Below are 25,138 nucleotides of genomic sequence, written 5' to 3' on the forward strand. Positions count from 1 at the left end.
GCTACAGGTGCTGTGGGGCTTGCTCTCTGGTCATGAGTTCCAGAAGCCGAAGGGTTGATCATCCATCAAGGGAAGAAAAGATCTCTCAGGTTTAAATGTCCCTACTGTGAAGTGATAGAACAGAGCCATTTTAAACCAGCCTGGGAGTGACAGGGGCAGCTTCAAGGCTACACTCAGAGACAGAAACAGGAGGTGGAACCCCAACACTTCACGTTTCTCTCAATTCCTTCCTGCCAGAGGTTGGAATCAACTACTAGCCTTCTTGCTAGTGTCTGCCTGGGTAGGTACCTGGAGAATTTTTCTCGTTGGTCCAAAATGCAAAAGTTTTAATGCATTAATTGTAAATTCGTTTCTCGTTCTTATGCTGCTTTCTCTGTAGATGGTATTATGTTGCAACTACATGCAGAAAGTCCCCTCGAGTTTAGATCTGGAAACTGTATGTTTTCCTTATTAAGAAGAACAAAATGGTTAGGGATAGGAAAGGCATTTGACTTATGAAACTAGTCAGTAAGCAAAGGCCGAAATCAAACTGAGTCATCTGGTGTTTTCCAGTCTGCTTTAAGAGCTTGCATGTGAGTGTGCGTGCACATGGATACTTGCTGTCTGTCCTCCTGTCAGTGAGTGTCACACGACTGGCCTTGGCTTGGCTCATAAACAGAGCAGAAGTTCAGTATTTTCTATTACTCTGGTGCATGCCTTTTCCCCTCCCAAACTCCTGCATTACTTTCTTTTGTAGATTTCTTATATCCTTCTGTATTTTTTCTCCTCTCACTATCAAACCTAGTATTGGTTTTGGCTTTTTGCAATGTCTGTGGAAAGCAAAAATAATTCGGGACAAGTAGGTAAATTAAGCGAATTTAACTCAGTCAGTTCTATAAGAAGTATTTTCATGTGCTCTAGTCAAAACTGATTCTGCACTACATTGGATAAATTAATACAATTCTACTGTATCATGGGCTATCTTGTCATTTTTTCATTTAATTTCAGAGTTACGTTTAGAAATTAGTTTAATTTACTTTGTGGCTAGCCTAAATACACCTCAGGGTGTCGCTACATGGGGACGGTGAAATGATTTCACTTCCAGGTATCCTAACCACTTGCCCAGTTGATTAAAATACGCAAAAGAAGAGTTCAGTTTTGTTACGAAATGTCTCAGACGCTATATTGACTATTTTTGATCCAGATATTAGTAGCCATAACCCCAAAAGGACATCGTATTAGGGGCCTGTGCTCCCTAGAACTATGCTTCGGCCCTTTACAGACCCCACCTAATCTGTCGTCACAGAGGGCTTCGACGCCGCTGACCGTATCTTCCTTTTTGACATTCTCGGCCCGCCATTTCCTTTGTAGTTTCCTTTGCATCTTCCGTCGGGTGTCTTCCTCAGCTCTATTCTTTTTCTTACTCAGCATACTCGCCTTGGGTAATCCCGCCTATGCTTATAACTTGTTAGCTGATTTGAAGGTGACGATTTTCTAATTTTTATTCCTAGCACAGGCTGCTCTCTTGAATTTCTGAGTCCCTTCCTTGATTATAAAATTTCCAGTAAGGAAGTTGAGAGGAATGAGTTATTCTGGACATCTAATTAGTCCACGACTCTTTCGAAATTCAAAACTTTTCCCTGTGCTGGTGTTATAGACTCAGAGCCTCTTATTTTTGAAGGTGGATGGTTAAAAAATATTTTTTTAAAAAAATTCCCCAGTCATATCATCCTATCTTTGCTACAGAGAGCAATTTCACAATTTCAGGATGTGAAGTTGGCTTAATATTAAAAGAAAAGCCCAATAAAAAGCATTTATTAATGACATTAAATATTAAGATCAATAGCTTGCATGAACACAGAGAAAACTGATATATTTTTATTATTTATGACTTTGAAATGGATACACTTTTTTCCGATTACTTGGCTGAGAATGTCACTCTTTATATGCATAGGAAATAAAGCTGACACAATACCCATGTGTCCAGAAGTTGATCTTGGGTTAAAGCACAATTCACTACTGTCAGGTTTAAAGTAACTGAGTTGAAACTACCAGCCTGAAAAGAAACCTGTCTAACTCGTTTCATATACATAGTGCACGTTTTTTAAAGGTTTCACAACGTCAGACAGAGACAGAGCTTGGCCCTGCCAGCCGGGAGCTGGATAGCACAATAGAGGCCGCATTTAGAGCAGCGGTTCTCAGCCCCGGCTGCACAGAAGAATCACCCGGGGGAGCTTTTAAAATCCCTCTGTCCTGCCCAAGCCTCAGACCAATTAAACCAGGCCCGCTGGGGGTATGATCCAGGCATTAAAGCACCCCAAGTGATTCCGGTCTACAGCCAGGTTGAGAAACACTGATTCATAATGAGTGGCTTGTGAACAGTCTGGGCCAGAGGCAGTTATGTCAAAGGCAGCATGGAGTCATTCAGAAAACAGAGTGCAGAGAGGAGTCATGGGCACGTATCTAGAGATCGGAATGGAAATAAATGAAGCCAGCCACTCATTCTTATGATCCTAAACATCAGGCTCATTTTTCTTCTCTTCTTTTATTTTTTTAAATTGAGGTATATCAATAGTGATAAGCAGAAAGTTCGTGTTACTTAATGTTGTTGTACAGATCAAAATTTTTAAATTCATTTAACATTGGTTCAATACAGTGTGTGGCATATCCCTCGTTCTCTCCATGACAAAATTTGACGGACTCTGACACCACCTTCATTGGCTGGTGGCAGCCTCTAAGGGTACCAGGCCTGGTGACTGGGAGGATCAAACCTATCACCCCAACCTCCTTTTATGATGAAAACATCCCGTAATTCCCAATTCCTATCTTTCCCCCATCATAGGTGATGATCAGTGTCAGGATGCTATTCTCAAATCTCAGCTAAGGATCTATGAGAAAGCAATTCGTAGAGTCTGTTTTACAGAATTTGAACTGTAAAAAGAGAGAGAGAAAAAAAACTAACAAAAAAACGAAGTCGAGAGCCAGCCAAACCAACGAGGTACCTGCCAAACCACACCTTATCCTCCTCAATCAGCAAAAATATCATCCACGGCCTGGCTCCTCTTACCTCACCAACAGGAGCTAGTTTATTCCCTTATTAGGACATGGGCAGTGGCAAGAGAGTCTGCTCGTGTCTGAGGCCCAGCAGTGGCTTCCACAACATGTGTAGCTCATCAAAAACGAGAAGAGGGTAACAGCCACTGAGGGAGGAGACTGGAAAAATCAAATCCTCGCTGTATGGAGGAGAATCCATCTTGGTAGGCCACAATTATGGTTTGGAATTAAAAAAAAAAATTTTTTTTTAAAGGCCAAACCAAAAAAATACAATCCTAATTTTTTTTTTTAAATGCATTTTTTTTTTGGAAGGACGTTTTTGACTTAGAAATGGAGTCAAGGAAGTTGTAAATCGAATGCTGCCAGGGAGTTGAATACAGGTAGTCCGTGAGTACCCGGTCTTCCCTTAAAGAGAGCCTAGGCTTGGGTGGTCTGTTGCAGTTGGAGACAGAGACCTGAGCCTAGAGGTGTCATCTGCTTTTATTTTTTTATTTATGTTTTTAATCTGGAGCAAAATAAAAGCCCTGGCCCCCTTCTGTCTTTCTGCTTCTCATCTATCTACAGGGCTCTCTTCTCCGCTCTTTGACCCTCAGCTTAGCTTTCCAACCTGTCCCTTTTCTCACAGTGTTCCACCATGCACACCAGGCTTTTTCCCTACAATATTGGAGTAGCTTCCAAGTCAAAATGAGATGTCTCCCTGTTACAATCTGTGTCAGCAGGGCTGTCCTATTAATCCCATCCTGTTTCGTGGCTAAGCTGTTTTTGGAGCCAACTCATGAACTCACATCCACCCAAGCAATAATAGATTGCAATTCTAACTTTCTAGAATTTACAAAACACTTCCATCCTGGGCATGCTCTCTTATCATTCCTACTTCACAGTTGAGCAGATAGGCTCAGTGGAGTTGAGTGATTTGCACTCGGAGCAGGGTATCACTATAATTTTGAGCTTTTCTGATTGGTGCTCTCTTCCATCTCAAGGATGACTTAATATTGTGGTTCTGTTCAGATGACGAGCTCTGAAACTACCAGAGAAAATTTAAGTCCTCAACTTCCCTCCAGGGACTTCAAAAAAAGGCCCTTGGGAGACTTCAGGAGGCTCCAGGATCCACTCTGCCCCTCTGGGGTTAGACTACTGCTCACTGCCAACTCTGCCAAATTTGACTCCTTGTTAAAGTTGTAGGTAACGTTTCTAAAAAGTCAAACATAGCCACCATTGTCCATTAAAAATAAACGGTAACACTGGTGATTGAAAAAAAGAGGAATGTACTAAACAAGCCAAATTTGACTTTGAATGAGTGAAGCAAATAAACTGTTTAAAAGGATGAAGAAATTTAATAGTGATAACTCCCACTTGTACAGTAATTCTTAAGTGTCAGGCAATGGGCAGGATGCATCTTGCCCAGTCCTTACAATAGCATTGAATACACATGAGTAAACTGAGCAAACCCAGTATAGAGACGGGATTACACACAGAGGATTTTAGCTACCATCTGGCTGACTCCAAAGTCCATGTAGTTTGCACCACTGTAACATAGCATGTCCATTTCTTCCCAGGTCTCACTTCTCTGACTTTGACAGAATTTAGAAATTAAGATAGGGAGAAGTTCAAAATTATCGAGTTTATTTTCTCTTAATTTGCATAGGAAAGCCATGTGATATTATTAATCATGAAATGAGAAGAGTTGCTGGCTTTATAGAAGTCCAGGTCTCCCACTGGGAGGAAGAGGTATACTCACTGCCTCCTTGTAGGGCCCTTAAAGCAGTATTTAGTCCCCTTGGCTAGTTGTTTAAGGTAATGAGTCATGAAAGTTCAAAGACCCTCCCCAGACCACGTCTCTGGCCCTCTCTAGCCCTGCTCCACGAGGCGAGGCTTGCTCATCAGGCAGGATCTGATGTCATAATTATACTTGCTGCCAGATTCTCCCACTCAAAGACCAAAGGTTAGAGCTGTGAAAGCACAGGCAGGGAATAACATCCGTTAAGTGTTAAGCTGGAGAGAACGAGGGAGCTACCAGGAGCCAGGCTGGAGCAGGCCGAGAGCCAGGAGCCAGTCATCTCTCTCTCTCTCACACACACACAGAGGCAGGGAAGAGGTGGGGGTGAATCAACCTCTCTGGCCTCCTTTTCCTCATCTATAAAATGGAGGTCATGGTACTTAACTTGTGACGTTGTTGAAGGGTTGATTAAATGAACTAGTATTTGTAAAGTGCTTGGAACAGTACTTGGCACATAGTGAGCACTGCATGAGTGTTAACCATTGGTCTGGTTTTACAATATCATTAATCTTCTCTTCCTCCTCCTGATCATCAACATCGTCAGACGAAAAATAAGTTCCATGCTTATATGTCTTCCAAGCTATGCTGCTATTTCCAAGCATGAAGGGGAGAAACAGGGCAGAAAGATTTTTCTGACTCAAGGATCTTAAACATCTTTCATTGAAAATATTAACACCAGAGAAGCCTGAGAAATGCAGAATAAATGTAGAGGAAATTCTTATCTTTTGTTCATATCCTCTCATTCTCCCTCTGTTGACTACCTCTTCTGTTTTTCTCTTTTGAGGAGTCATCGGTGGTAGGAGAGAGTTGTGGCTAAAAACGCAATGCCTTTTTTTTATCTCTCATTTTCTTTGTCTCTCTCTTAATCCATGTCACCACTCATTAAAATGTAGATGGAAATCTATCATCAGACAGTTTTTTCTTCCCATGCCAGAAAATGCACGTGTCCTACTATAGGAGGATAATCCCCTTTTCTACTCTTTTCTTTTTTTGGTGGGGAGGGGCTGGCTTAACATCCAAACTTAGCGAAGAATCAGTGGATCAGAGCTCTAAGCATGGAGGTTGGTTCTGACTCTCACTGGGATGGCTTTAGACAGACTGCTTGTCTGTCAGCGGAAGATCCAGATGTCCCCACTGTCCCAATATCTTTCAGCCAGCTGGCATTCTAATTGCCCTAGAAAATTATTCTACTTCTTGCTTATGAATTCAACTATGAAATGTGATGTAAACTTATTGTAAATCTTTAAGTTCTTGTTATGGGTTGAAGTGTGTCCTCTACAAATGATACATTGACGACCTAAGCCCTTAGGACCTCAGAATGTAATCTTATCTGGAAATAAGGCCTTCATAGAAGTAATAAAGTTAGAATATGGTCACTAGGGTGGGCCCTCTTTCAATATGACTGGTTTCCTTATAGCAAGGGGGAAATTTGGGAACAGAAACAGACACACACAGAGGGTACACTCTGCGAAGAAACACACAGAAAATGCCATGTGAAGGCAGAGGATTGGAGTGAAGAATCTACATGCAAAACCACCAAAGATGAGAGCAAACCACCTGAAGCCAAGACAGAGGCAGGAGATAGATTCTCCTCACAGCCTTCAGGGGAAACAACCCTGCCTGTTACTTTAAGATACCCAGTATGAAATTCTTTGTTACGGAAGCCGTAAGAAACTAGTACAGTATTCAATTTAGGGATAGAATGGTTCCACTTTTTAAATAAATGCTTTTTTTTTTTTTTTTTTTGACAGTTTCTAGCACCTTCTACAGCTTATTTGGGTGAGTGGTTCATTACAACAGCCCATCCGATTTATGAAGAAGCCTTCTGTTGTAACTTGTACTTTATCCTCTCATATGCTCAGTTTTCAACCTTTGTTAAGTTCCTTTTACTCCTCTGGTATCTGGGGATTTTGCTCAGACATTTACCTGTAGCTCTGAGGTGGCCCCATAAAACTCGAGCCATCTCAGGCTCCCGGGGGCAGCTGGGTGACAGTGCCTCCATTCCTGGGTGGAGGGAATGTTTTACAGGACCTCCCTCTCAGTCCATAAATCTTCAGATCCAGGAGAGACAGACTTGTAATACTTCCCTGGGTCCAATTTAATGTTTAAGCAAAGTTAGAAGTTTTTAAATATATATGGGAGTGGGAGAGTAAGCAGAAAACAAATCTTTCCCATGATACTAACTCCTTAGAGACCTGGGATGGTACAATCTGTGACTCCAAGGCTGTTTCCCTTGGGGTGAGTAGAGACTGCACATACACCCTTTACTGGGTGAAGTTAAAAGGAAATCTCCTGCTTATGCATGAGCCTCACGAGGCTTGCCCTGTTGTGATCAGGAAGTGTTCACTATGCATCTACTTGATATTGGAATACCGTTTTTGCATTAGGCCTCTCTAGGATGTATAAGTTTCACCCAATTTGTAGAGAAGATGGCAAACTTTAAAATGCAGAGGTAAGGGCCAGGTTTGTTGCATTCGATTCTAGGAAGTCTGTATACTCATATTATAGGATAGATCATGTGTCCTCCGGTACTTATTTGAAAATAAGATTCTTTACAAGTGTAATCAAGTTAAGATGAGGTCAGTAGGGTGAGGCCTAACCCAGTATAAGTAGTGTTCTTATGAAAAGGTGAAATTTGGACACAGAGACAGTCCCACACAGAGGGAAGATGATGTGAGAAGCAGGGAGAATATGTGTGAGTTAGGACACCTAGCTCTAGTTTCTCATCTGTCAAGAATGTGCCCATTTAGAGCTATGAAGAGTGGGTCTGGCCAACAGGAGGGGTGTTGAGATGCTTATCCCAATCAGCAGTGCTCCCTCACTCTAGAAAGGCTACCTGTGACGTGGCAGAGGTGAGTGCGCATTAGGCTCCTCTTCGAAGTCACCCCTTCTGCTCCAAAAGTTCAGTGTAGCTAATGCCACTGGGCCACACTCATGCATTAAAAAGTGGTGTGAACACAATATTTTTCTATTAAATTTTTAGGCATATCATAACAATTTATTAAATAGAGGTGGAAATTATCTATACAAAAGCTACAAGTGTCATGTAGTCACATTAAAGCTAGGTTTTTAATATTACTTACATTTTACGCATTTTACGTATTTTTTTTTTTTTCTGGCAACTACGCAGAGTAGTTATGAGCTGTGGCCTCTGGTAAAGTGTTGTTTATCTGTGTAAAGAACATTTTTTGCTCTTTAAAGAACAAAAGTTGCAAATTTATTTCCTTCTCTTTGGGGTGAATATATAGTCCTTATTTTATCATGTTATTATTTTCTATTCCCTCTGTTACGTACAAAGGGAAAGGTAGAGTGATTTGGAGAATCAAATTCTGGATAAGATGTATAGACATTCCTGTAAGGATCAGAAAGCAGTCAGTGGAAAGGTAAAGAAAAGAAACGAAATGCTAATACAGCAGGTAGAACTAGCCTCTGAGAAACCAATGTCTCGTGTGGGTTAGACCTTAAGTAGAAATACATCAGTCTAGAATATCAGACTAAAATACTAGGCCCTAAGTAGAAGGAGCAGGATTTGAACAAAAACGTTCCAAACAATGTCTGCATGACATGAGGTTTGCCATAAAGTTAAAAAGAAAACGGCGAAAATCAATGAGAAAAGTAACCATACTTTCTCTAGAAGTTTACTGTTTTAAACCCTTCTTAATAAAAGTATCTTCTTTACTGGTTGCTTTGTTTAATGTCAGTTGTTTTTAATAAAAGGTAGTCTTAAAACAGTGGAAATTAGTGTTTGTAAATCCAGTGGGCGAGAGCAGATATTATCAGGCAAAGAGCACTCCTTCGCAAGTTGGCTCACAAGTTAAAAACCGACCACCTAGTCGCTTCCTTGATTTTATAACCAGAAAAAGTATTTAAGGGCAGAGGAGCTAGAATGACCTGGCTGAGCCTGTTAAATACAAACCCAATTACGACATCACAAACAAATGCCACTGTGAGATTTTCATTTGTGAAGTTGCATAATATAGCCCATGCAAGGCCCTTTTCCCAACCCTGTGAAAACAAATGGTCTCTCCACGTTGTCTCTCTGATATTAAATTTTAATTGGGGGGAAAAAAATAAGGCTATTTAATAATGATCTGCACTAGTCTTGTACTTAACATTTTCCCTTATACTTTAACGTATGTCATTTTAATGGACGGCTTTGCCGCCCCGCAAGTGACGACGAGCGGGCATGAGCCTCTTCATTTTACAGTTTGTGTTGCAGCGAGATATTGAAGGAGCTAGACCAGAATCCAGGCTCTCCGATTCTCACAAAGCCTCTCTCCTTAACGCTCCGCGCGGACCCCTGAGGCAGGCATCCGCTGCGGTCACCAACCAGCGGAGCTTCCTAAACTGCTCTGAAGGTGGGGGCCGGGGAACCAAGATTATATAATAAGTTCGGTGGTTTTCAAACTTCAGTTTGCAGCTCCTGAAATCTATTTATTGGGTTATGACCACCATTTTTAAAAATAAGATAAACAAATATAGAAAACATCAGAAAGCAGGAAACTAAATCACTATCTCAAAGAGATGCCTGTAATCCCATGTTATAGTAGCATTCTTTACAAAAACAAACGAAAAACCAATCTAAGTGTCCATTGATGAATGAATAAAGAAAAAATATATATTTACATATACATATATATATGTAATATATATAATTAATATCATTCAGCCTTTAAAAAGAAGGAAATTCTGCCATTTGCCATGTGGATGAATCTGGAGGGCATTATGCTAAGTGAAAAAAAGCTGAACAAAGAAAAACAAATACTGCGTGGTATCACTGTATGGAATTAAACATAGAAAAGTTAAACTTGAATGGTGGCTGTCAAGGACTGGGGTGGGGGGAGAAATACGGGGAGGCTGGCAAAAGTGTACAAACTTGCAGTTATAAGACAAATAAAGTCTAAGGATCTAATGTATAACATGGTGACTATAGTTGATAATACTGTATTTATATAACCGAAATATGCTGAGAGTAGAACTTAAGTGTTCTCAGCAAAAAAGAAAAAATGGTGATAGATGTGTTAATTAACTTAATGGTGGGAATCCTTTTAAATATATCAAATCATCACATTGTACACTTTAACGATAAAGCTGAAACAAAATCCAGAATACAACTTAAACAATGTCAGAGGGCATGAGCACTGTTTTGTGGGATATTTGTTTCGAATACATATACGTGTATGTATACGCACACACGCATACACACATGTATTTATTAAACTTAAGAGTATTTTCACTTAAGTAGACGTTAAAAGGAACTTGTATTTCTTTCAGAGGACCAGAGGAAAATGCAAAACAGGAAAGCTCTGATGCAGCTGATGCTGGTCAGGTGGGCCGTACAGGGTCCCAGAGAGCAGCCACAGCCCTAAATGGACCTGGGCGTGCTGGGTGGTGGGTGTGGGGTAGGGCGGAAGATAAGCTTGAAGCCAGAGCCTGTGTTTTGTCTTTTTCATGTTCTTGGGGGCTAGTCCGGCAGCACTAACTTGCACAGGAAACCCGTCATAAATATTTGTTGAATGAATGCACAGCGATGAATGAGGTTTACAGATTTTTTAAAGGCTCCTCTTAAAAATTCAGTTAAGCTTGGACATGCATCCAGGCAGTCCTACGTTTATGAAAAAGTTGTTTCCAAAACCTTAATTTGCACATTAGTTTTTGGAACTTCAGACATCGTTATACAGGGCAGTTGAGATCTCAGGCCAACCAACAACCAACCACCTTTTTTAAATGCAAGATCTATCTGAAGCTAGTACACACAACTGAGGCTGCGTTTTTATGGGAAAAACACAACCTCACTGCTCCAGTGAGGAAGGCCAGGAGCAAATTAGCCTCCAGATGGCAGAGGAAAACCTCTCCATCCTCTATTTGTCTTGTTGCTGTTAGACTCGCCTCTGCAAGGCCATTTTGGTGGGATGTGAGAACTCATTTCAAGGATAGGAATAGGCCAAAGATAAGGAGAAGGAAAGAGAAATGAGCAATACAAATAGCATCAACGAGGAGGGAAAGAAAGGCTTTGGGCCGCCAAGTACCTAGCAGGTGTGACTGTGGCCAGGTGGCCAGGAAAACACACGCAGGAAACCAAGACCACCTCCGTAAGGATTTGGTGTCACCAACGCATAAGCAATACGGCAGCATTGTTTACAGAGTGCCCAATACATGCAAAGCATAATTTCCCCTTTTCTCTGTCATTCTTTCTTATTTTTCAGCCATAAACAGCAAGAAGCAATTCTATCCTTAGCCAGGTAAGGGGTCCAGAAAAGTCAATCATTTAAAACCAATCTCGAAACCCAAAAGTGAGCAAAAATGGCCAGCTCGGTATACAAACCAACAGTCCCCAAATGCACGCGACTTTGACTTTGTAGGAGAGAAGAGCCTTCTCTGTCCCTCCACTTGGACTATTTATCGACTTTTACTTTGAACACAAATCTAACATGCAGGGTTTGTTGACATGGCTTGCTACAGCAGACTAGAGAGTAGGACCACCAGAGGTGGGTGCTTTAACAGCAGTTAGAAGAGATAAAAAGACATAAATAAGAAGGCAGAGGACATCACATAATAATTGCACCCACTTTTGAATAGGAGTCTTATCCATTGAGTCTTATCGTGCCTGTTTCACAGCACAATTTAAAACAACTATATTCATGGTGACAATTCTCAGCAATTGAAAAGTGTTTCCAATGTGCTGCAATATCTGTTTTAAAGAAGGGAGAGTTTCTATTCCATTTTGCTTTTCTTTTTTTTTTTTTTGGTTTTTCTGTTTACAAAATTTAGCATGCTATAAAATTGTCATGCTGCATTCCGCAATATGACTGGATAAACCAGCCATTCCTATACTTTTTACAAACCCAAACACTTTTATGTACATTTCTTCTGTTGTTTCTGCTGAATCATACATAATTATGCCAATCATTTATTTCCCTGCCATATTTTTAACTTGTAGTTTTCTCAGAAAACAGTGGGATGAACTAAATACATTTCTGTTTCTTTGATTCATGGTTTTAAAATTAATACACACTTCCACATTTGTTTCCAAATGTGACACAAAAAACAAAACTTTTTCATCCTCAGGATATATCAAAGCATACTTCTTCATGAGAAATGTAACCGTTAATGGGCTAAAGCATAAATATTTACAAGAAACCTGAAATCTCGACTCAAGAAGACTTTACTAAGGCTTTGGAAAAATGAGAAAAGTAATAGTGAAAATATTAGACTGCAAGTGACAGAATCGCTCAATAATCTTACTAGGAGCAAATTAGGCAGCACCTTAAATTCTAAAGAACTGAATAGCCATTCACACCCGCCCTGGAAAATAACATGGCTCTGTGTAGGTCTTGAGGTTCAGGAATTTTAATGTGCCTCATTAAAAAGGCACTGCCAATCTTGCTCTGTAGGTGATGAAACTGATAATTATCTGATGCAAATACACAAGAATTTAGAATTCATTTTGGCAAGTACCTGTTTTGGCATCTAGCCTAATACTTCTTCCAAACCCAAAAGTGTACAGGTTTTACACGTTCAAATGACTCAAGTGAAAAGCGTGAACTTAGATAAGCTGAGTTCAGTTTATCCAATAACGGGAAAAGTAAAGAATATTATTTTGAACATCAACACCATGCTGGAAGCTGAAGATTCAAAGATTCAAAATGGTTCCTGCCAGCAAATGAATAACCATCTATCATCGGGAGCACAGGCATGCTCACCACTAACTTTAGTACAAGGGGAACAGCAGGAGGATAGATAAGGGTTGTTAGTCAGCAAGGAGAGAAAAGAGAAACTGAGAAAGGCTTGTGGAGGAAGGTAGCATTTGATCAGGGCCCTGGAGGACGAAAAGGAAGTCAGAAACAGATGAGGTAGAACTTCTCATCCCTACCACACTCCCTGGTGACACCCCATCGTTCACGCCATCCTTCTCCCGCCCCACCCTACCCATGCCACCGAAACATCCTTGGAATCTGAGGTCTCCACGTAACAGTTTAGCAAACTGAAGCAATGGGGTGTTTCCCACGTAGGGAACTGAGTGAGCCAAGGAATGAAGGTGGCCTGGACATGATGAGTTTGGGGAACAGTGAATGATCCGATTAGGCCGGAGAAGGGGCAGGTCAGAATGGGAAGGCGTCCTAAAGGTGGACTGTGGAGTACAGTGCATGCGAGCGGGCTCTATCCTCACAGGTGTGAGGAGGAAATCTGGAAGGGAAGAGGGACCGAGGCTGGGACCAGGTGGGAGGCAACTGCAATTGTTGAAATTCAGGAAATGACAGAGTGAGTGGAGAAGAGTGAGAGAGACACAAAGAAAGTACAGGCGTGACAGAATGGGGAGAAGCTCAGAGCCAGGGGCTGAGAGTAATACACATGAGATAGAGAGAGAGAGAGAGAGAGAGAGAGAGAGAGAGAGAGACAGACGGACAGTCAGACACACTGGGCTCTTTTTCCAGCATTCTAGGCTGTTTTGTTACCAGCTGTCTAACACTGGGCAAGCCCTTCACCCCCATGCGCCTCAGTTTCTTCATCAAATGAAGGCATTAAATAAGTTCCATGGCTTCTGAACTGTTCCATGGAGACCTAGGATTCCAAGGGTGTTTGGTGGCGGGGTTGGGAGGGGTGGGGAGAGCGGTGGGTGTGACTGAGGAGTAGAGTGGGGGTGAGCTCTAGACCCTAAACCACCTATTTAACAAAACGTCTCCTGATATAATAGAATTCCTTGCAACATTAAATTTCTTTAAAAAAAAAAATGAACAAACAAACAAACCAAGTAGTTTGATAACCACTGGGCAATACGGATAACCTTTAGGGTCCCTTTGAGCTCTCACACTTGAGCAACCACACTTATAAAAACTGGCTCTCCAAGAAATTGGCTAATAATATGGTGGACGTGGGTCTCATTTTGGGGGCCCGAATAAGTTCCTCTCTCTATCTGATGAACTATTGCACAAATGCTGGAACAGCTGGAACAACAATCGTCCTGCTGAATCAGCGCCAGGACTCAAAACGGGGGGAGATTTACTGAAAGGCCCTTTGGCCTTCTTATCCTTGCATGGTACCTGTTCCCGAGACCCAGTAAGTTTCCCAAACTTCGTAAGCGCCAGCATGGAAAGGGCGCTTAGCCTGTGAGTACAACGACACTGGCTTCCACCGACTGTTGTGAGGCTTTGGGTAAGTAGAGCTATCGCTCCGGGTTCCGTTTCCTTGTCTATAGAATAAGAACATGGCACCAGGCAAACCCAGGGGCCCTTTCCAGTTCTATCATTCAAAGATTTCATTATCCTAAACCTTGGAGCCTGTTATCCGAACAATTCCCTGATCAACAGCATGTGCACTCAGGCTTGTTCTGTCACAGTCAGATGGTCAGTATGTTAAGGGCTTTGGGCTGTTGACTTTAAGGATTGGGCAATGTGTGCTTTAGCCAAAATCTGAGTCCTGCAAATGGATTATTCTGAGCAGAGGGCTCAGGTCTAAATTAACAGCAGATCTTTAGACACACAGTGCTTTGTGGATTGGTATCTGGAGTAGAGAAATCTGGTGCCTGGGTATAACCCCCTGCAAGTGGTCTATAAAGCACCAGGAAAATGGAACCGAAGAAAACCAAATCAGAACAGCCACGACATTTAGATCAGGAAGTCTCAGATGGGTCTGAAACTTACATGCTCGCTGCCATCCTTCTCCTGCGGATTTCTCCTCTCTCCTCCCATTCCCACAGTTAAAACGATATATGTGTATATATATTTTCCCTTTACAATTAATGTCTTTGTAAAAAAACAAATAAAGAAAAGAAAAGAAAGAGAGAGAGAGAGAGCGAGAGAGAGAGAGAAAGTTAAACCAGAGGCAAAGTGAGCACTCACTGGGATAGCGCGGCCAGGCTGCGTCTTCCCAGCAGTCCGGACCCTCCAAGCATGTCCGCAGCTGGAAGGGGAGGCAGGCGCTGGAGGTGCTGAGACCCTCGGGGCTGTCAGGGCGGGGGCCGGGCCCCCCGAGCTGCCATGTTATCTGTGGCTGAAAGCCCTGCGCAGGATGCTCCCGTGTTCTCCCTTTGTGTTAACACTTTGGTCTGTCCCTGTGACGAAAGTCTGGGCTTGTCCTCTGCCAAATCTACTCCTCCCCACCCTTCCCCTCTGCATAGGATCTTCAGAGAGCTGATTGTTATTTTTTACTGTAATCTCTCTAATAGAGGCCCATTATGTTTAGATGGTAAAGGGCACTGATTGCTTGGAGATTTCCAGAATATTATTACTGGGTAGTAGGGGGCCAGGTTCCCCAGTAGCTGTCATGATAAAGATGTTATATGATTTATCACAAATCATTATTTCAAGGGAAAGACACCGATCCACGTGCTCAGCCTTTGGGAAAATAGTCAATCATGGTACCACTTGCACACACAATCCATTTCTGAAGAGATCAGCTGAAATCAGCCCACCAAAAAGTTCCTCTGGGGGCAGTTCTCAGGCCCCGCATTCTGAGCTCTGTTCTCAATTAGCATTGGTGTAGGTGGCTTCCAAAGCAAACAGTTCCCACTGAGAAATCAAATCTGAGAAGCTTTTATGCCACCCCCACCCCCCAACCCTCTTTTTCTTTTTCCCCAGGAAAAGATGCATGGTATAAGAATGCAAAGCAAAGGCAAAGGGAAGAAGGGAGACTGCTTGATTGGCTTGGCGATATGCTGGATTATACAGCGTGTTTGGTGCTTACGCCCGCCCCCCCTTGGTGAAACAAGAGTGACAGTCTGCCTAGGACCCTGTTGGAACTTTGAGCCCTGTCTGCACCCACGGTCCTCTGGTCGTGATCTCATCAGCCAGGCTGGACGAGGGAGCCGGGTCAGCCACAGCTTGGAGAGCATCCAAATTCTAGCCCCTGAGGATGGCGTGTTGTCTACTCTGGAGATGACACTCGTCTTGGCCTGAGTTATGAATACGTTCTTTAATCTCTGAGAAGAAAGGAACAGATTGGTGCCCCGGGCACCAATCTGCTTATGGGACTGGCTTTCTGTCCAACGAGGAGAACAAGTCGGATCTTCACAGTGGAAGGTTAAGAGGATTCTTTTGGTAAATAGCAGGAAACGGCAATGGACTTCACGCACCGAGGGCCTCTTCAATGAATGAAAGTCCTCTGTGAGATAGGCGGCTTCGCGCCACAAACAAGGCCACAGGAGCGCAGGGCATTTAAATAATTCACTCACCATCAGCTACTCTTGTGCTCCACTTAAAGAAGCTGAGTCTAGTTAAATGCTTCACTTTGGCTAACTAGAAAATGGTCGTTTTCCTGCTTAAATACTACGCTGTCATCAGAGTCATAATTTATAGAGTAAGTGTTGTCTAATGAACGTCAAAGTTAACTATTTCCACATATCGTGATGTACATAAACATTTACTTATCTTTTTGATTATATATATTGCCACTCAACATATTATGTATATTTACACTCAACTATGTAAAAGTATATGAGATACTCATAAAAAGAGATATGTTGCCTTCACATGAGAGGCCTTAATAAAATACTCACTGATTTGGCGTGAGTTTATTGCTCCAGAGCTGAGATAGAAACATGTATTGAGGCATTTAGATATTCTCCTTTCTCCTAGATTTTGCCCATTTCATTTTTTGCCCTTTAAAAAATTCAGGGGCTTGCTGTGGCAGGCAGATAATGCTCCTCCCAGAGACATTTGTGCCCTAATCCCCAGAATTTGTGAATATTACCTTACGTGGGAAAAGAGACATTGCAGATGTGATTAAGTTAAAGACATTGAGATGGAGAAACTACTATAGAATGGCCAGAGATACAGTGGTTGGTCGTGAAGGTGGAGGAAGGGGACTCGGAGTCCAGGAACCCAGAAACGTGGCAGTCACTAAAAGCTGGGAAGGCAAGGAAAGACTCTCCCCTAGAGCCTCCCTCCAGAGAGGAATGTGGCTCTGCCCACACCTTGATTTTAACCCTGTGTGTTGGACTTCTCTAGAACAGTAGATAACAAGTTTGTGCTGTTTCAAGCCACCCCATGTGCGGTTATTTGATACAGCAGTGACAGAAAACTAATACATTTGCCTAAGGATCTCATTTGACCTTGGAAATACATTTCACCCCCCCATTGCCCAAGGCAAATGTAGTTTTGGCATAGTCAGAGCAAGCTCATAAGATAGAGTAGCCTGGATAAAATGATTCTTTCAGGATAGTTTCTCTCTCTCTCTCTCTCTCTCTCTCTCTCTCTCTCTCTCTCTCTCTCTCACACACACACACACACACACACACACCTTACCCTCCATAGAGGAGAGCAAGAGTTTACTGATTTGCTAATATGCTGGCAGTCATGTACTAAAAGCATGCTAACAGCCAGTTATTTAAAAGCCATCCATCCGCCAAGCTATTTTCCTGGCTGTAAAGACAGGGAGAGGGAAATCGTGGCTGCTCTTTGTTGGCCCCTTGTTATCACAAAACTCATTTGGGAAGTAGTTGTCGTCCTCAGTTTGTGATAGTAAAGCTCATGGGTGTCACAACTCATGCTACCTAGCAGGGTGCTGATGTGACAAGAGAAAGTAAATCTTGGATGTGGTCAGACACCAGTGGGGGACAGAAAGGGCGACAAAGGCCAACGAAAGGGGGAATGGATGCAGGTGAGAGGCAGGGAGAGAAGTGAGCCAGGAGATGAGAGCAGGCTGGAGTGGGCAACAGCTTCCAAGGACCCCACCGAGGTCCTGCCGGCTGGGGAGGCCGGGGAGAGGAGTTAGAAAGACATACTGAAAGGTAACTCGTGAGCAGTGTTCCTCTCATGCGGTTCCCTGTCCTCAGAGTCCAGCTTCCGGAACTGCCGTCTCTGAGAGCTGAATTAACGGTCACTTACTGGCACCATGAACACCTGGGCGGATCACGCTTCAGCAAAGTAGCAGGCGACACACGTGCGACGTTTCAGGGGAAACCGAAGTCTGGGCCACGCTCAAATTGCTCACAGCATCCTGCATTGCTGGATACCTTGTTTAATTTTTCACCAAAGAGATTCTGGGCTGGGAAGGTTTGATGGAGGTCAGTGCAATAGAAAGGAATAGCTCCCGCCACAGGGTGGTCCACTATTAATAAAATAGGATTAAAAAAAATAACTACTTCATGGAGGTAGGAGACCAGGCCACATGATCTGTTCCAGACTTTATAGTCTGCAGTGGCTGAGAACAGCTTCTACCTTGGAGCGATTCCCTATGGGGAAGAGAGGTATATGGGAAGTGCCCACATACTGTCCCAACACACACACACACACACACACACACACACACATACACACACACACACACACACACGCACGCACGCACTTACCTCCTACAGAAACTCAACTCAAACCCAAAGCAAATCTACTCATTTGAGAGGCCACAGTTCAAGGAATTTAAAGGGATTTTTTTTTAAAGGCTCTTAAAGAAAAATTTTCTTATAAAGAAATTCATAGACTCTGCAGTTTTAGAATGAGGCCAAAGATCTTGCCTAGAAGCTGCTCACGAGGGGTGGATAGAAACAGAAGCGAAGGGGTTAACTACATGTCTGCAGGCGGAACCTCTTTCTGCCTTTCCCTGGCCCTGTAATAGTTTTCCCTCCAGAGCTGAGGACATTTCACTCCCCCGACCCCCGCCCTGCCCCAGGGCACTGGGTACATTCGCTTAAACTATATGGCTTTGCAGGGTCCTACGAGATTGCTTTTATCATGGACCTTCCTAAGAAATCTTCTCATGGAACACTCCTTTCTGCATCCATCTCCCTCGGCAGAAATGACAGGCCTCTTTCTTTCCTCTGCTTTCCACCCTCTGGGAACGCCTTTCCCTCCCTCTCTTTTCTCATCTTCTTTGCTAGTGTCCTCGAGGTTCCCATTGTCTGTTCCTTTAGGGGTGGAGGAACGAACGTTCGGACTGCTATGGAAAGTCGCTCTTTACCCCTCATCATAATCTTCCAGTGCAACCCTCTCCTTCACTTTGTTGACACAGCTCTCCCACCTGTTCTTTGCCTGGCCTTGCTCTAGGCCTGTGACATGTCCTGGGGTGCTATGCTCTTCTGTCTCCCCTACAATGATGGCCATACGGCTTTGCCCCAGCATGTTCTCCCGTCCCTCCGCCTGGCCTAACACTATTTGAATATTTACTAGGAGCAAGTCATCTAGTTAAGTGCTGTGGGGGATCCAAAGAAGGTCAGACCCACAGGGAGATATGATATGTATACAAAAATTTTAATACAAGATAAAAAGTGAACCGTGCTCTGTAAGCAGCGGGGCTAAAGTCCTATACTTCACAGGTGACACCCTGTGGTCAAGGTCTCAGTGTTTAATCACTGTTACGCTTAATTTATTCTGTTATTGAACTAGACTTCCTGCGGCTGAAATAGAAATCCACTTATCTCTGTTAGGGCCACAGGTCGTAAGTCATCCTTTAGTCTTGTCTTTCCTAGGCTCGATGCCAATGCCCATTTTCCTTTCTTTTAATATCAGCCTGAGATATAACAACTCCTCCAATGAGAAACCAAAGCTGGACGTAACAAAGGCTTGACTGAGGTCGAAGGAGCCCGAAGGAGCCTGGATCAAGTCCCAGTGCTGCCTGCCACGCTCCTGTTAATACAGCCTGACATCACTGTCACCTTGACAGCAGCAACTTGTACAGGGATGCCTCACTCGTTTTTGTGCCAAATCCAGGGTTTCTTTTCTTTCTCTTCTCCACATTTGTTGCTTAGTCAATCTATTGCCAGCATTTATCTGTAGAGCTATTTTTTTTTTTGCTGTCATTATTCACCCATGATAGCGATAACTACGTATTGTTTTCAGAGGCCCATTTTTCAACTCTTCCAAGATACCCTGCATTGCATTCGTCTTGTCTAAGGTCTTGGGAATGTCAATAGGAAATGGGAACACAAAACCTGAATTCAAAAAGGGAGAAAAAAAATCTCTCAAAGAACACCTCCGTGAATTTCAATACCTGGGAAATCTAATTATCTATTTGAGGCAACACAGAGTTCAAGATCTAGATTGCACCAATACTGTGCTAATATATTTTTGTCTCCCTTTACTGGGTTGTGAATACTCTGAGGAGGGGGATTATGTCTTACTCATCTTTGTGACCCTCCTCTTACCCCTGTTAGCGTATCTGGCACAGAGTATGCCTTCTGTAATCTGCATGAACGAATTCATGCACATGGCTTCATGCAGGTGATGGCCTTGACGAAGTGAACTTAGCCTTTCTGTAATTGAGTTTAAATGGGAGGGTGAGTGATGCGAATGGTGGCCTGGCCTCACTGAGTTGCGCCCATCATTGGAAGCGAGATATCTGTGGGCATGTGTGACTGAGTGGTGGGCTGGGCCCAGGCAGATGACTCGCATCATCGGGGCCTGGGGAGTTGTTCACTATTGTGTGCCTTGGCATTGGTCCCTTAGTCCAGCCCCGTTACCGCATGTCTGTGCCTTGAGGAAAGGTGGGTGCAGAGAAGCCGAGGCTGTTTCCATAAGGTATTTGCTGAGCGTAGGCCAAGCCTTGGTGCCCAGTGACCAGGAGTCGCAGAGCAGAAAGAAGGTTATTATTCCTACATCTACACGGAGCACAGCCTGGTTTCGGAATTCTGGAGGACTGATGGGGACGCACGGCCACTTTGGAACCTTGGAAAGTTGGATCACAAGGGCATGAGACGGCGTCTTTGACACAGAGGCCCCGGGTTGGGTAGGCCTCAGAGCAGTGATAGTGGAGGGTCCTGTGCAAACGACAGAGAGGGGCCAGGGCCTCACTGGGGAAGGGCCAGGCAGCAAGGAGCTATGGGAGGCACACACGGGGGTGTGAGATAGACGTCCAGAAACAATCAGAGGAATTCTTTTGTTTTAATGCTGGGTTGCGGTGGTAGTCCTGCAGGAGCTGCTAGCATTAAGAATTATATTCTTTGTGTGAATTATATGTGATTCTATTGACATCCACAGATTCTGATTGAGGGTACATGAGTGACAGCTATAAGATTTCTGTACCTTTTCAAAACTGCATTTTGTTCTGGAGTCTTTTAGATAAAGGAATAAAGAAACTATAACAAACCATCCAGCTTAAGAAATAATACTTTCAAAGTAATAATGCCCAATGTGCTCTTCTAAGATAGCATTTTCTCCCTGTCCACCTAGAGGTAGCTACTTTCCTGAATCTGTTTGCATCCGGTCCACTGTCTTGCGAGCTAATCCTTCGAATGCTTTGCCCTCTCCTCTCCTTGCTCCAAATCGGGTCCCGCCCCAGTGGGACCGCCACCAATGCCACCATAGTGTTTATTTGGTTCTAAGATGAAACAGATTGGGAGTGTGGGAGTGTGACATCCTTTCACTCATCCTGATGCTTCTGTAGTTTTCAAAGTGAAATGCAGGTTCCCTGGTCATGATACTGCTATCCAGTTAAAAGGAGGGCAATTTTTTCCTTCCCAAGGCCAAACGTTGAGTCCCAGAATTCCTTAGCTAATTCTTCCCCTTAAGTGAATCCTGACTGCTGGTTATATCCCCACTGGCAACCTAACGCATATCTTCGATCAGCACAATACACCCTAACATTTACCTAAAGGGAACTTTCGTTCAGTGAAAAGGTTATTGGCATCTCTGCCACCCTTTGCTTGGTATTTCCTGAAGCTTTCTGCTTTTACCTAACAAAGCTATTCTTTCTCCTTTTCCCTTGAATCCTTTGCTTCTCTGAATTCTAGTGATTCCTTGAGAACCGGGGTCTGAACCCACCTCTATGAAGTCTTCCTAGGTGTGACGTTATATCTTTGTAATTTCTCATCTTAGGAGGACAGGTGAGAAAGTTTGAGCCCACTCTTGTTTGCACACATTTGAGAAATAGTTATGTTGTCATGCGGGAGTCAGCCCCTCCAGCTAACTTGTTGTAAGGCTCTTTATTTCTGTTTAAACTCTTTTGCAACAATTATGTAGGTAGTCTGTCTGAACTCTTTTTAAAATCTAGGGTTATTAACCAGCTAGACTATTTTTTTTTTTACCCCTCTGAAGAGAAAAGTTTCTATGTTAAAAGGATTGTGCCTCCAATTTCCCTCTGCCCTCCAGCATGAAATATACCCTTAAAACAATAAAATGATGCTTTGAAATAGTACGGTTCTAACGACAGTTGCTTGAAGGCATGGTTGCTGGATCATGTCTATATACCCTGGTTCTGTTCTCTGAGAAAATATTGATATACATCTTATATAATTCTAGGAAAGAAGTGTGTACATGAAGGATATGATTCCTACCCATAGGAAACTGAATCTAGGCCTTTATGATGCACTTTAAAATATAGATTTGTAGTACCTAGCTGCAATTAAACCATGAAGGAAATGAAAAAACTATCATGGGGACTCTAAGAATATAATCCTAGTGCAGGGGAAAAGGTCAAATCTTCAAAGGATGTATCTTAGTTCATAAGCCACAGAGTTCTCAGCATTTACCACTTTTGTTCAAAGTATCTAAATATTTCCACAACCATACATTTATTTTCTGGTGTCCACTTTATGCATCTAGGTACCGAATTTACACATGAATTTTATAGCTGGAATCAAATCCAGATTTTTTTTCCCCAGCAATACCATATAAGGGCTAAAAAAATATTGATTCCTTCTTTTGGGAGGTCAGACCTGGATTAAAGCATATATTTGTTCCTATTGCTAGAAAAATAGTCCATTATATGTTTTGGATACTTTAGGGGTAGTGTTTATTATTTATATGATGACACTTTGTTAGGTACTGTCCTATTCTGTAATCGTCAGATCACACGAATCAGTACACGATTGTGATATCTATCTACAGACAGAAGGAGATAGATGGATTCATAGAATCTTATTTATCCATCGTTCATGTATACATATCTTGCTTTGTTCACCAAAGTAAATTAAACGATAACCTTTTTGTTGGCAGGGGTATTTCCTAACACATGTCTTGTACCCGATAACGACCTAGAGTAGTGCTAAGCATATATCAGATGCTCGATAAATACCTGCCATTTATTCTCTAGGTTGAAAAGGGACAACAATGGAGTAGAAATGCTCCACCAAGAAGGCCAGTTGGGTGGTCCTTCCAGAGGCTCCCATGCAGTGGCCTTTTTTGAGTGGCCTTTTTATCATACAAGATCTAGAAACTCTGCTGCACCAGGAACTGGATCTTGGGAGTTCTCAGAGTTAAAAGGTCTCAGGGAGACTGATTGGCTCACAGACTCACAAGAGACTGATGTGTACATCAGAATGCCCTTAAATGTCAAGATAGATATGGATGACCTCCCTCTTTGGTGCCCTGAGAGCTCTCATTTTCCAACCAGGGTACCACCATTCCTTAAGCTGGAATGTCAGGAGGCCTCACGGTCACCAGAGACTGCCTCCTGAGTGTGGAATCAGGGCAAGAGAAGGTGATATCATGAGGAATATCTCACCCAAGCCAAGGGGAGATGTGAGGAAACAACCCCTCTCTCAGTGGAGAGAATATTTACCATGCGACAAGACTGAACAAACCTTGAGATGCAAGATCCATCTCATCTGGATATGCCTGGATATCCAGTGCCGACCCTAGTCATGACATTCACACAGACCTCTTCTACTGGCCCGTTCTTTCTTCAGACTTCCTAATACCGGAGATGATTTGGACTGAATGTCTGTGTACCCTTGAATATCATATGTTGAAATCCTAACCCCTTATGTGATGGTATTAGGAGTTGGAGCCTTTGGGAGGTAATTAGGTCCTGAAGGTGGAGCCCCCATGAATGGGACGAATGTACTTAATAAGAGGAGACATGAGAGAGCTTTCTTTTTTTCTCTCTCTCTCCACCATGTCAGATTACAACAAGAAGAGGACAGCTAACAGCAAACAAGGAAGTGGGCCCTCACCAGACACTGGATCTGCCAGTACCTTGATCTTGGACTTTCCAGCCTCCCAAACTGTAAGAAATAAATGTTTCTTGTTGAAGCCACCCACCCATGGTATTCTGTTATAGCAGTGTGAGCTAAGGCAGCAGATTGCAGTTAGACTCCATTAGCTTATATCCGAGAGACCTAATGCAATTTGACACTTATGAGTTGAATTTATTAGCAATGTTCTTTGGTAGAAGGAACGTTTATGGTGGCAGTGTGAGAGAAGATTAGAAATAGACTAGGAGAAACCTTTTCAGCTTTAGGATGCTGGTTTGCTTTGAAATTACTGAGCAGTGAAATCAAGCTATCATTAGGATCAAAACAGGAAAAGCAAACAGAGCTTTTTTTGTTCATTCATTTATAGAATAGAACCAAGCAGATTCTTTAGTGGAAATATTTAATAAAAAAATCTGTTTCATTTTTTTCTTATTTAAAAGCCAAAAGCCATCTGGAAAGCTTTTTACTTTTAAGACCTTGTGAAGACAACAACAAAAAAAAATAAAATAGATGATACTTATACAAAAAGTAGCAGACAGTCACTTCCAATTTGAAAGCCAGTGATCTGAAATATGCATTCAGCTTTCTAAAATACGCTGCAAAGTAGAGAGGGCTGATGTAACCTGAGATTCTCCTAGGTATTTTAGAATTCAGAGTCTTTCTAGGATAACTTAAATTATCTTTCCTTCTGACTCTTTCTCAGTGGACTAAAAAGTAAAAACCAAATTAAAAATTAAAAGATATAATTCTGAGGCTATTCTATAATGCTTTCAGATCTATGTGTTTTGGGTGTTCCAGTTCACTACTTTTATTTTAGTTACAAACTTTATGGTAACAATTAACCAAAGGGTAGACTTTAATAATTAAGAAACTCAATGCTTAGTGTAGAATGTGTGTATTATAGTCGATGTTAACTGAATTAATCTGCATCTTAATTTAGAGTTTTGACTCAGCTCTTTATAAATACTCTTCCTCTTTCTTCTAAACAGTACTTTTCGAGGTGTATGAACTCTTTATAAAAATAAAAAACAATGTTCCACTTCACTGAAAAGAAATCAACTTCTACATATCTTGGTTGAAAAATCTTGGGGTCTAACGAATCCCTTCCCTTCCCTTCCCTTCCCTTCCCTTCCCTTCCCTTCCCTTCCCTTCCCTTCCCTTCCCTTCCCTTCCCTTCCCTTCCCTTCCCTTCCTTTCCCTTCCCTTCCCTTCCCTTTCTTTTCTCTTTTCTTTTCTTTTTTCATCACTATATCCCAATACTAGAAAACAAGTCACTATTTAGAGCTAAACTTGAGATCCAACTTGTATGTTAAATGCTCTTTATTTCAGAAAGAGTGTTGACCAATATTGGCCTGAGGTTGGCTCTAGCCCTCCCTCATCTACTTGTGGCCATCATCCTAGGATTAAGTGAAGAAGTTTACTCTTCCAGACCACAAATTTGGTCTTTCATCAGAGAAAATTTTCAATTATACGGTTTGTTCACC

At 42.5% G+C, this 25,138-nt stretch overlaps 1 protein-coding gene across 8 annotated transcripts in view; it reads right to left on the reverse strand.

Moving 5' to 3' along the window:
* The window catches only part of CALD1 (caldesmon 1), a 164,518-nt gene that overhangs the window by 47,436 nt on the left and 91,944 nt on the right, over positions 1-25,138 (reverse strand). The window contains exon 1 of one of the 8 annotated variants that reach the window (XM_036230895.1): positions 14,650-14,873. The exons of 6 other annotated variants lie outside the window; for them this stretch is intronic. In XM_036230895.1, coding sequence (XP_036086788.1) covers positions 14,650-14,702 — 53 coding nt within the window. In that variant the 5' untranslated portion in view covers positions 14,703-14,873. Of the gene's footprint in view, positions 1-14,649; positions 14,874-25,138 lie in introns of those variants that run through there. One more of the 8 variants, XM_036230892.1, reaches the window with a different exon arrangement.

The sequence above is a fragment of the Rousettus aegyptiacus genome, unplaced genomic scaffold, assembly GCF_014176215.1.
Source record: "Rousettus aegyptiacus isolate mRouAeg1 unplaced genomic scaffold, mRouAeg1.p scaffold_m13_p_13, whole genome shotgun sequence".
In the NCBI taxonomy this organism is placed as follows: Eukaryota; Metazoa; Chordata; class Mammalia; order Chiroptera; family Pteropodidae; genus Rousettus; species Rousettus aegyptiacus.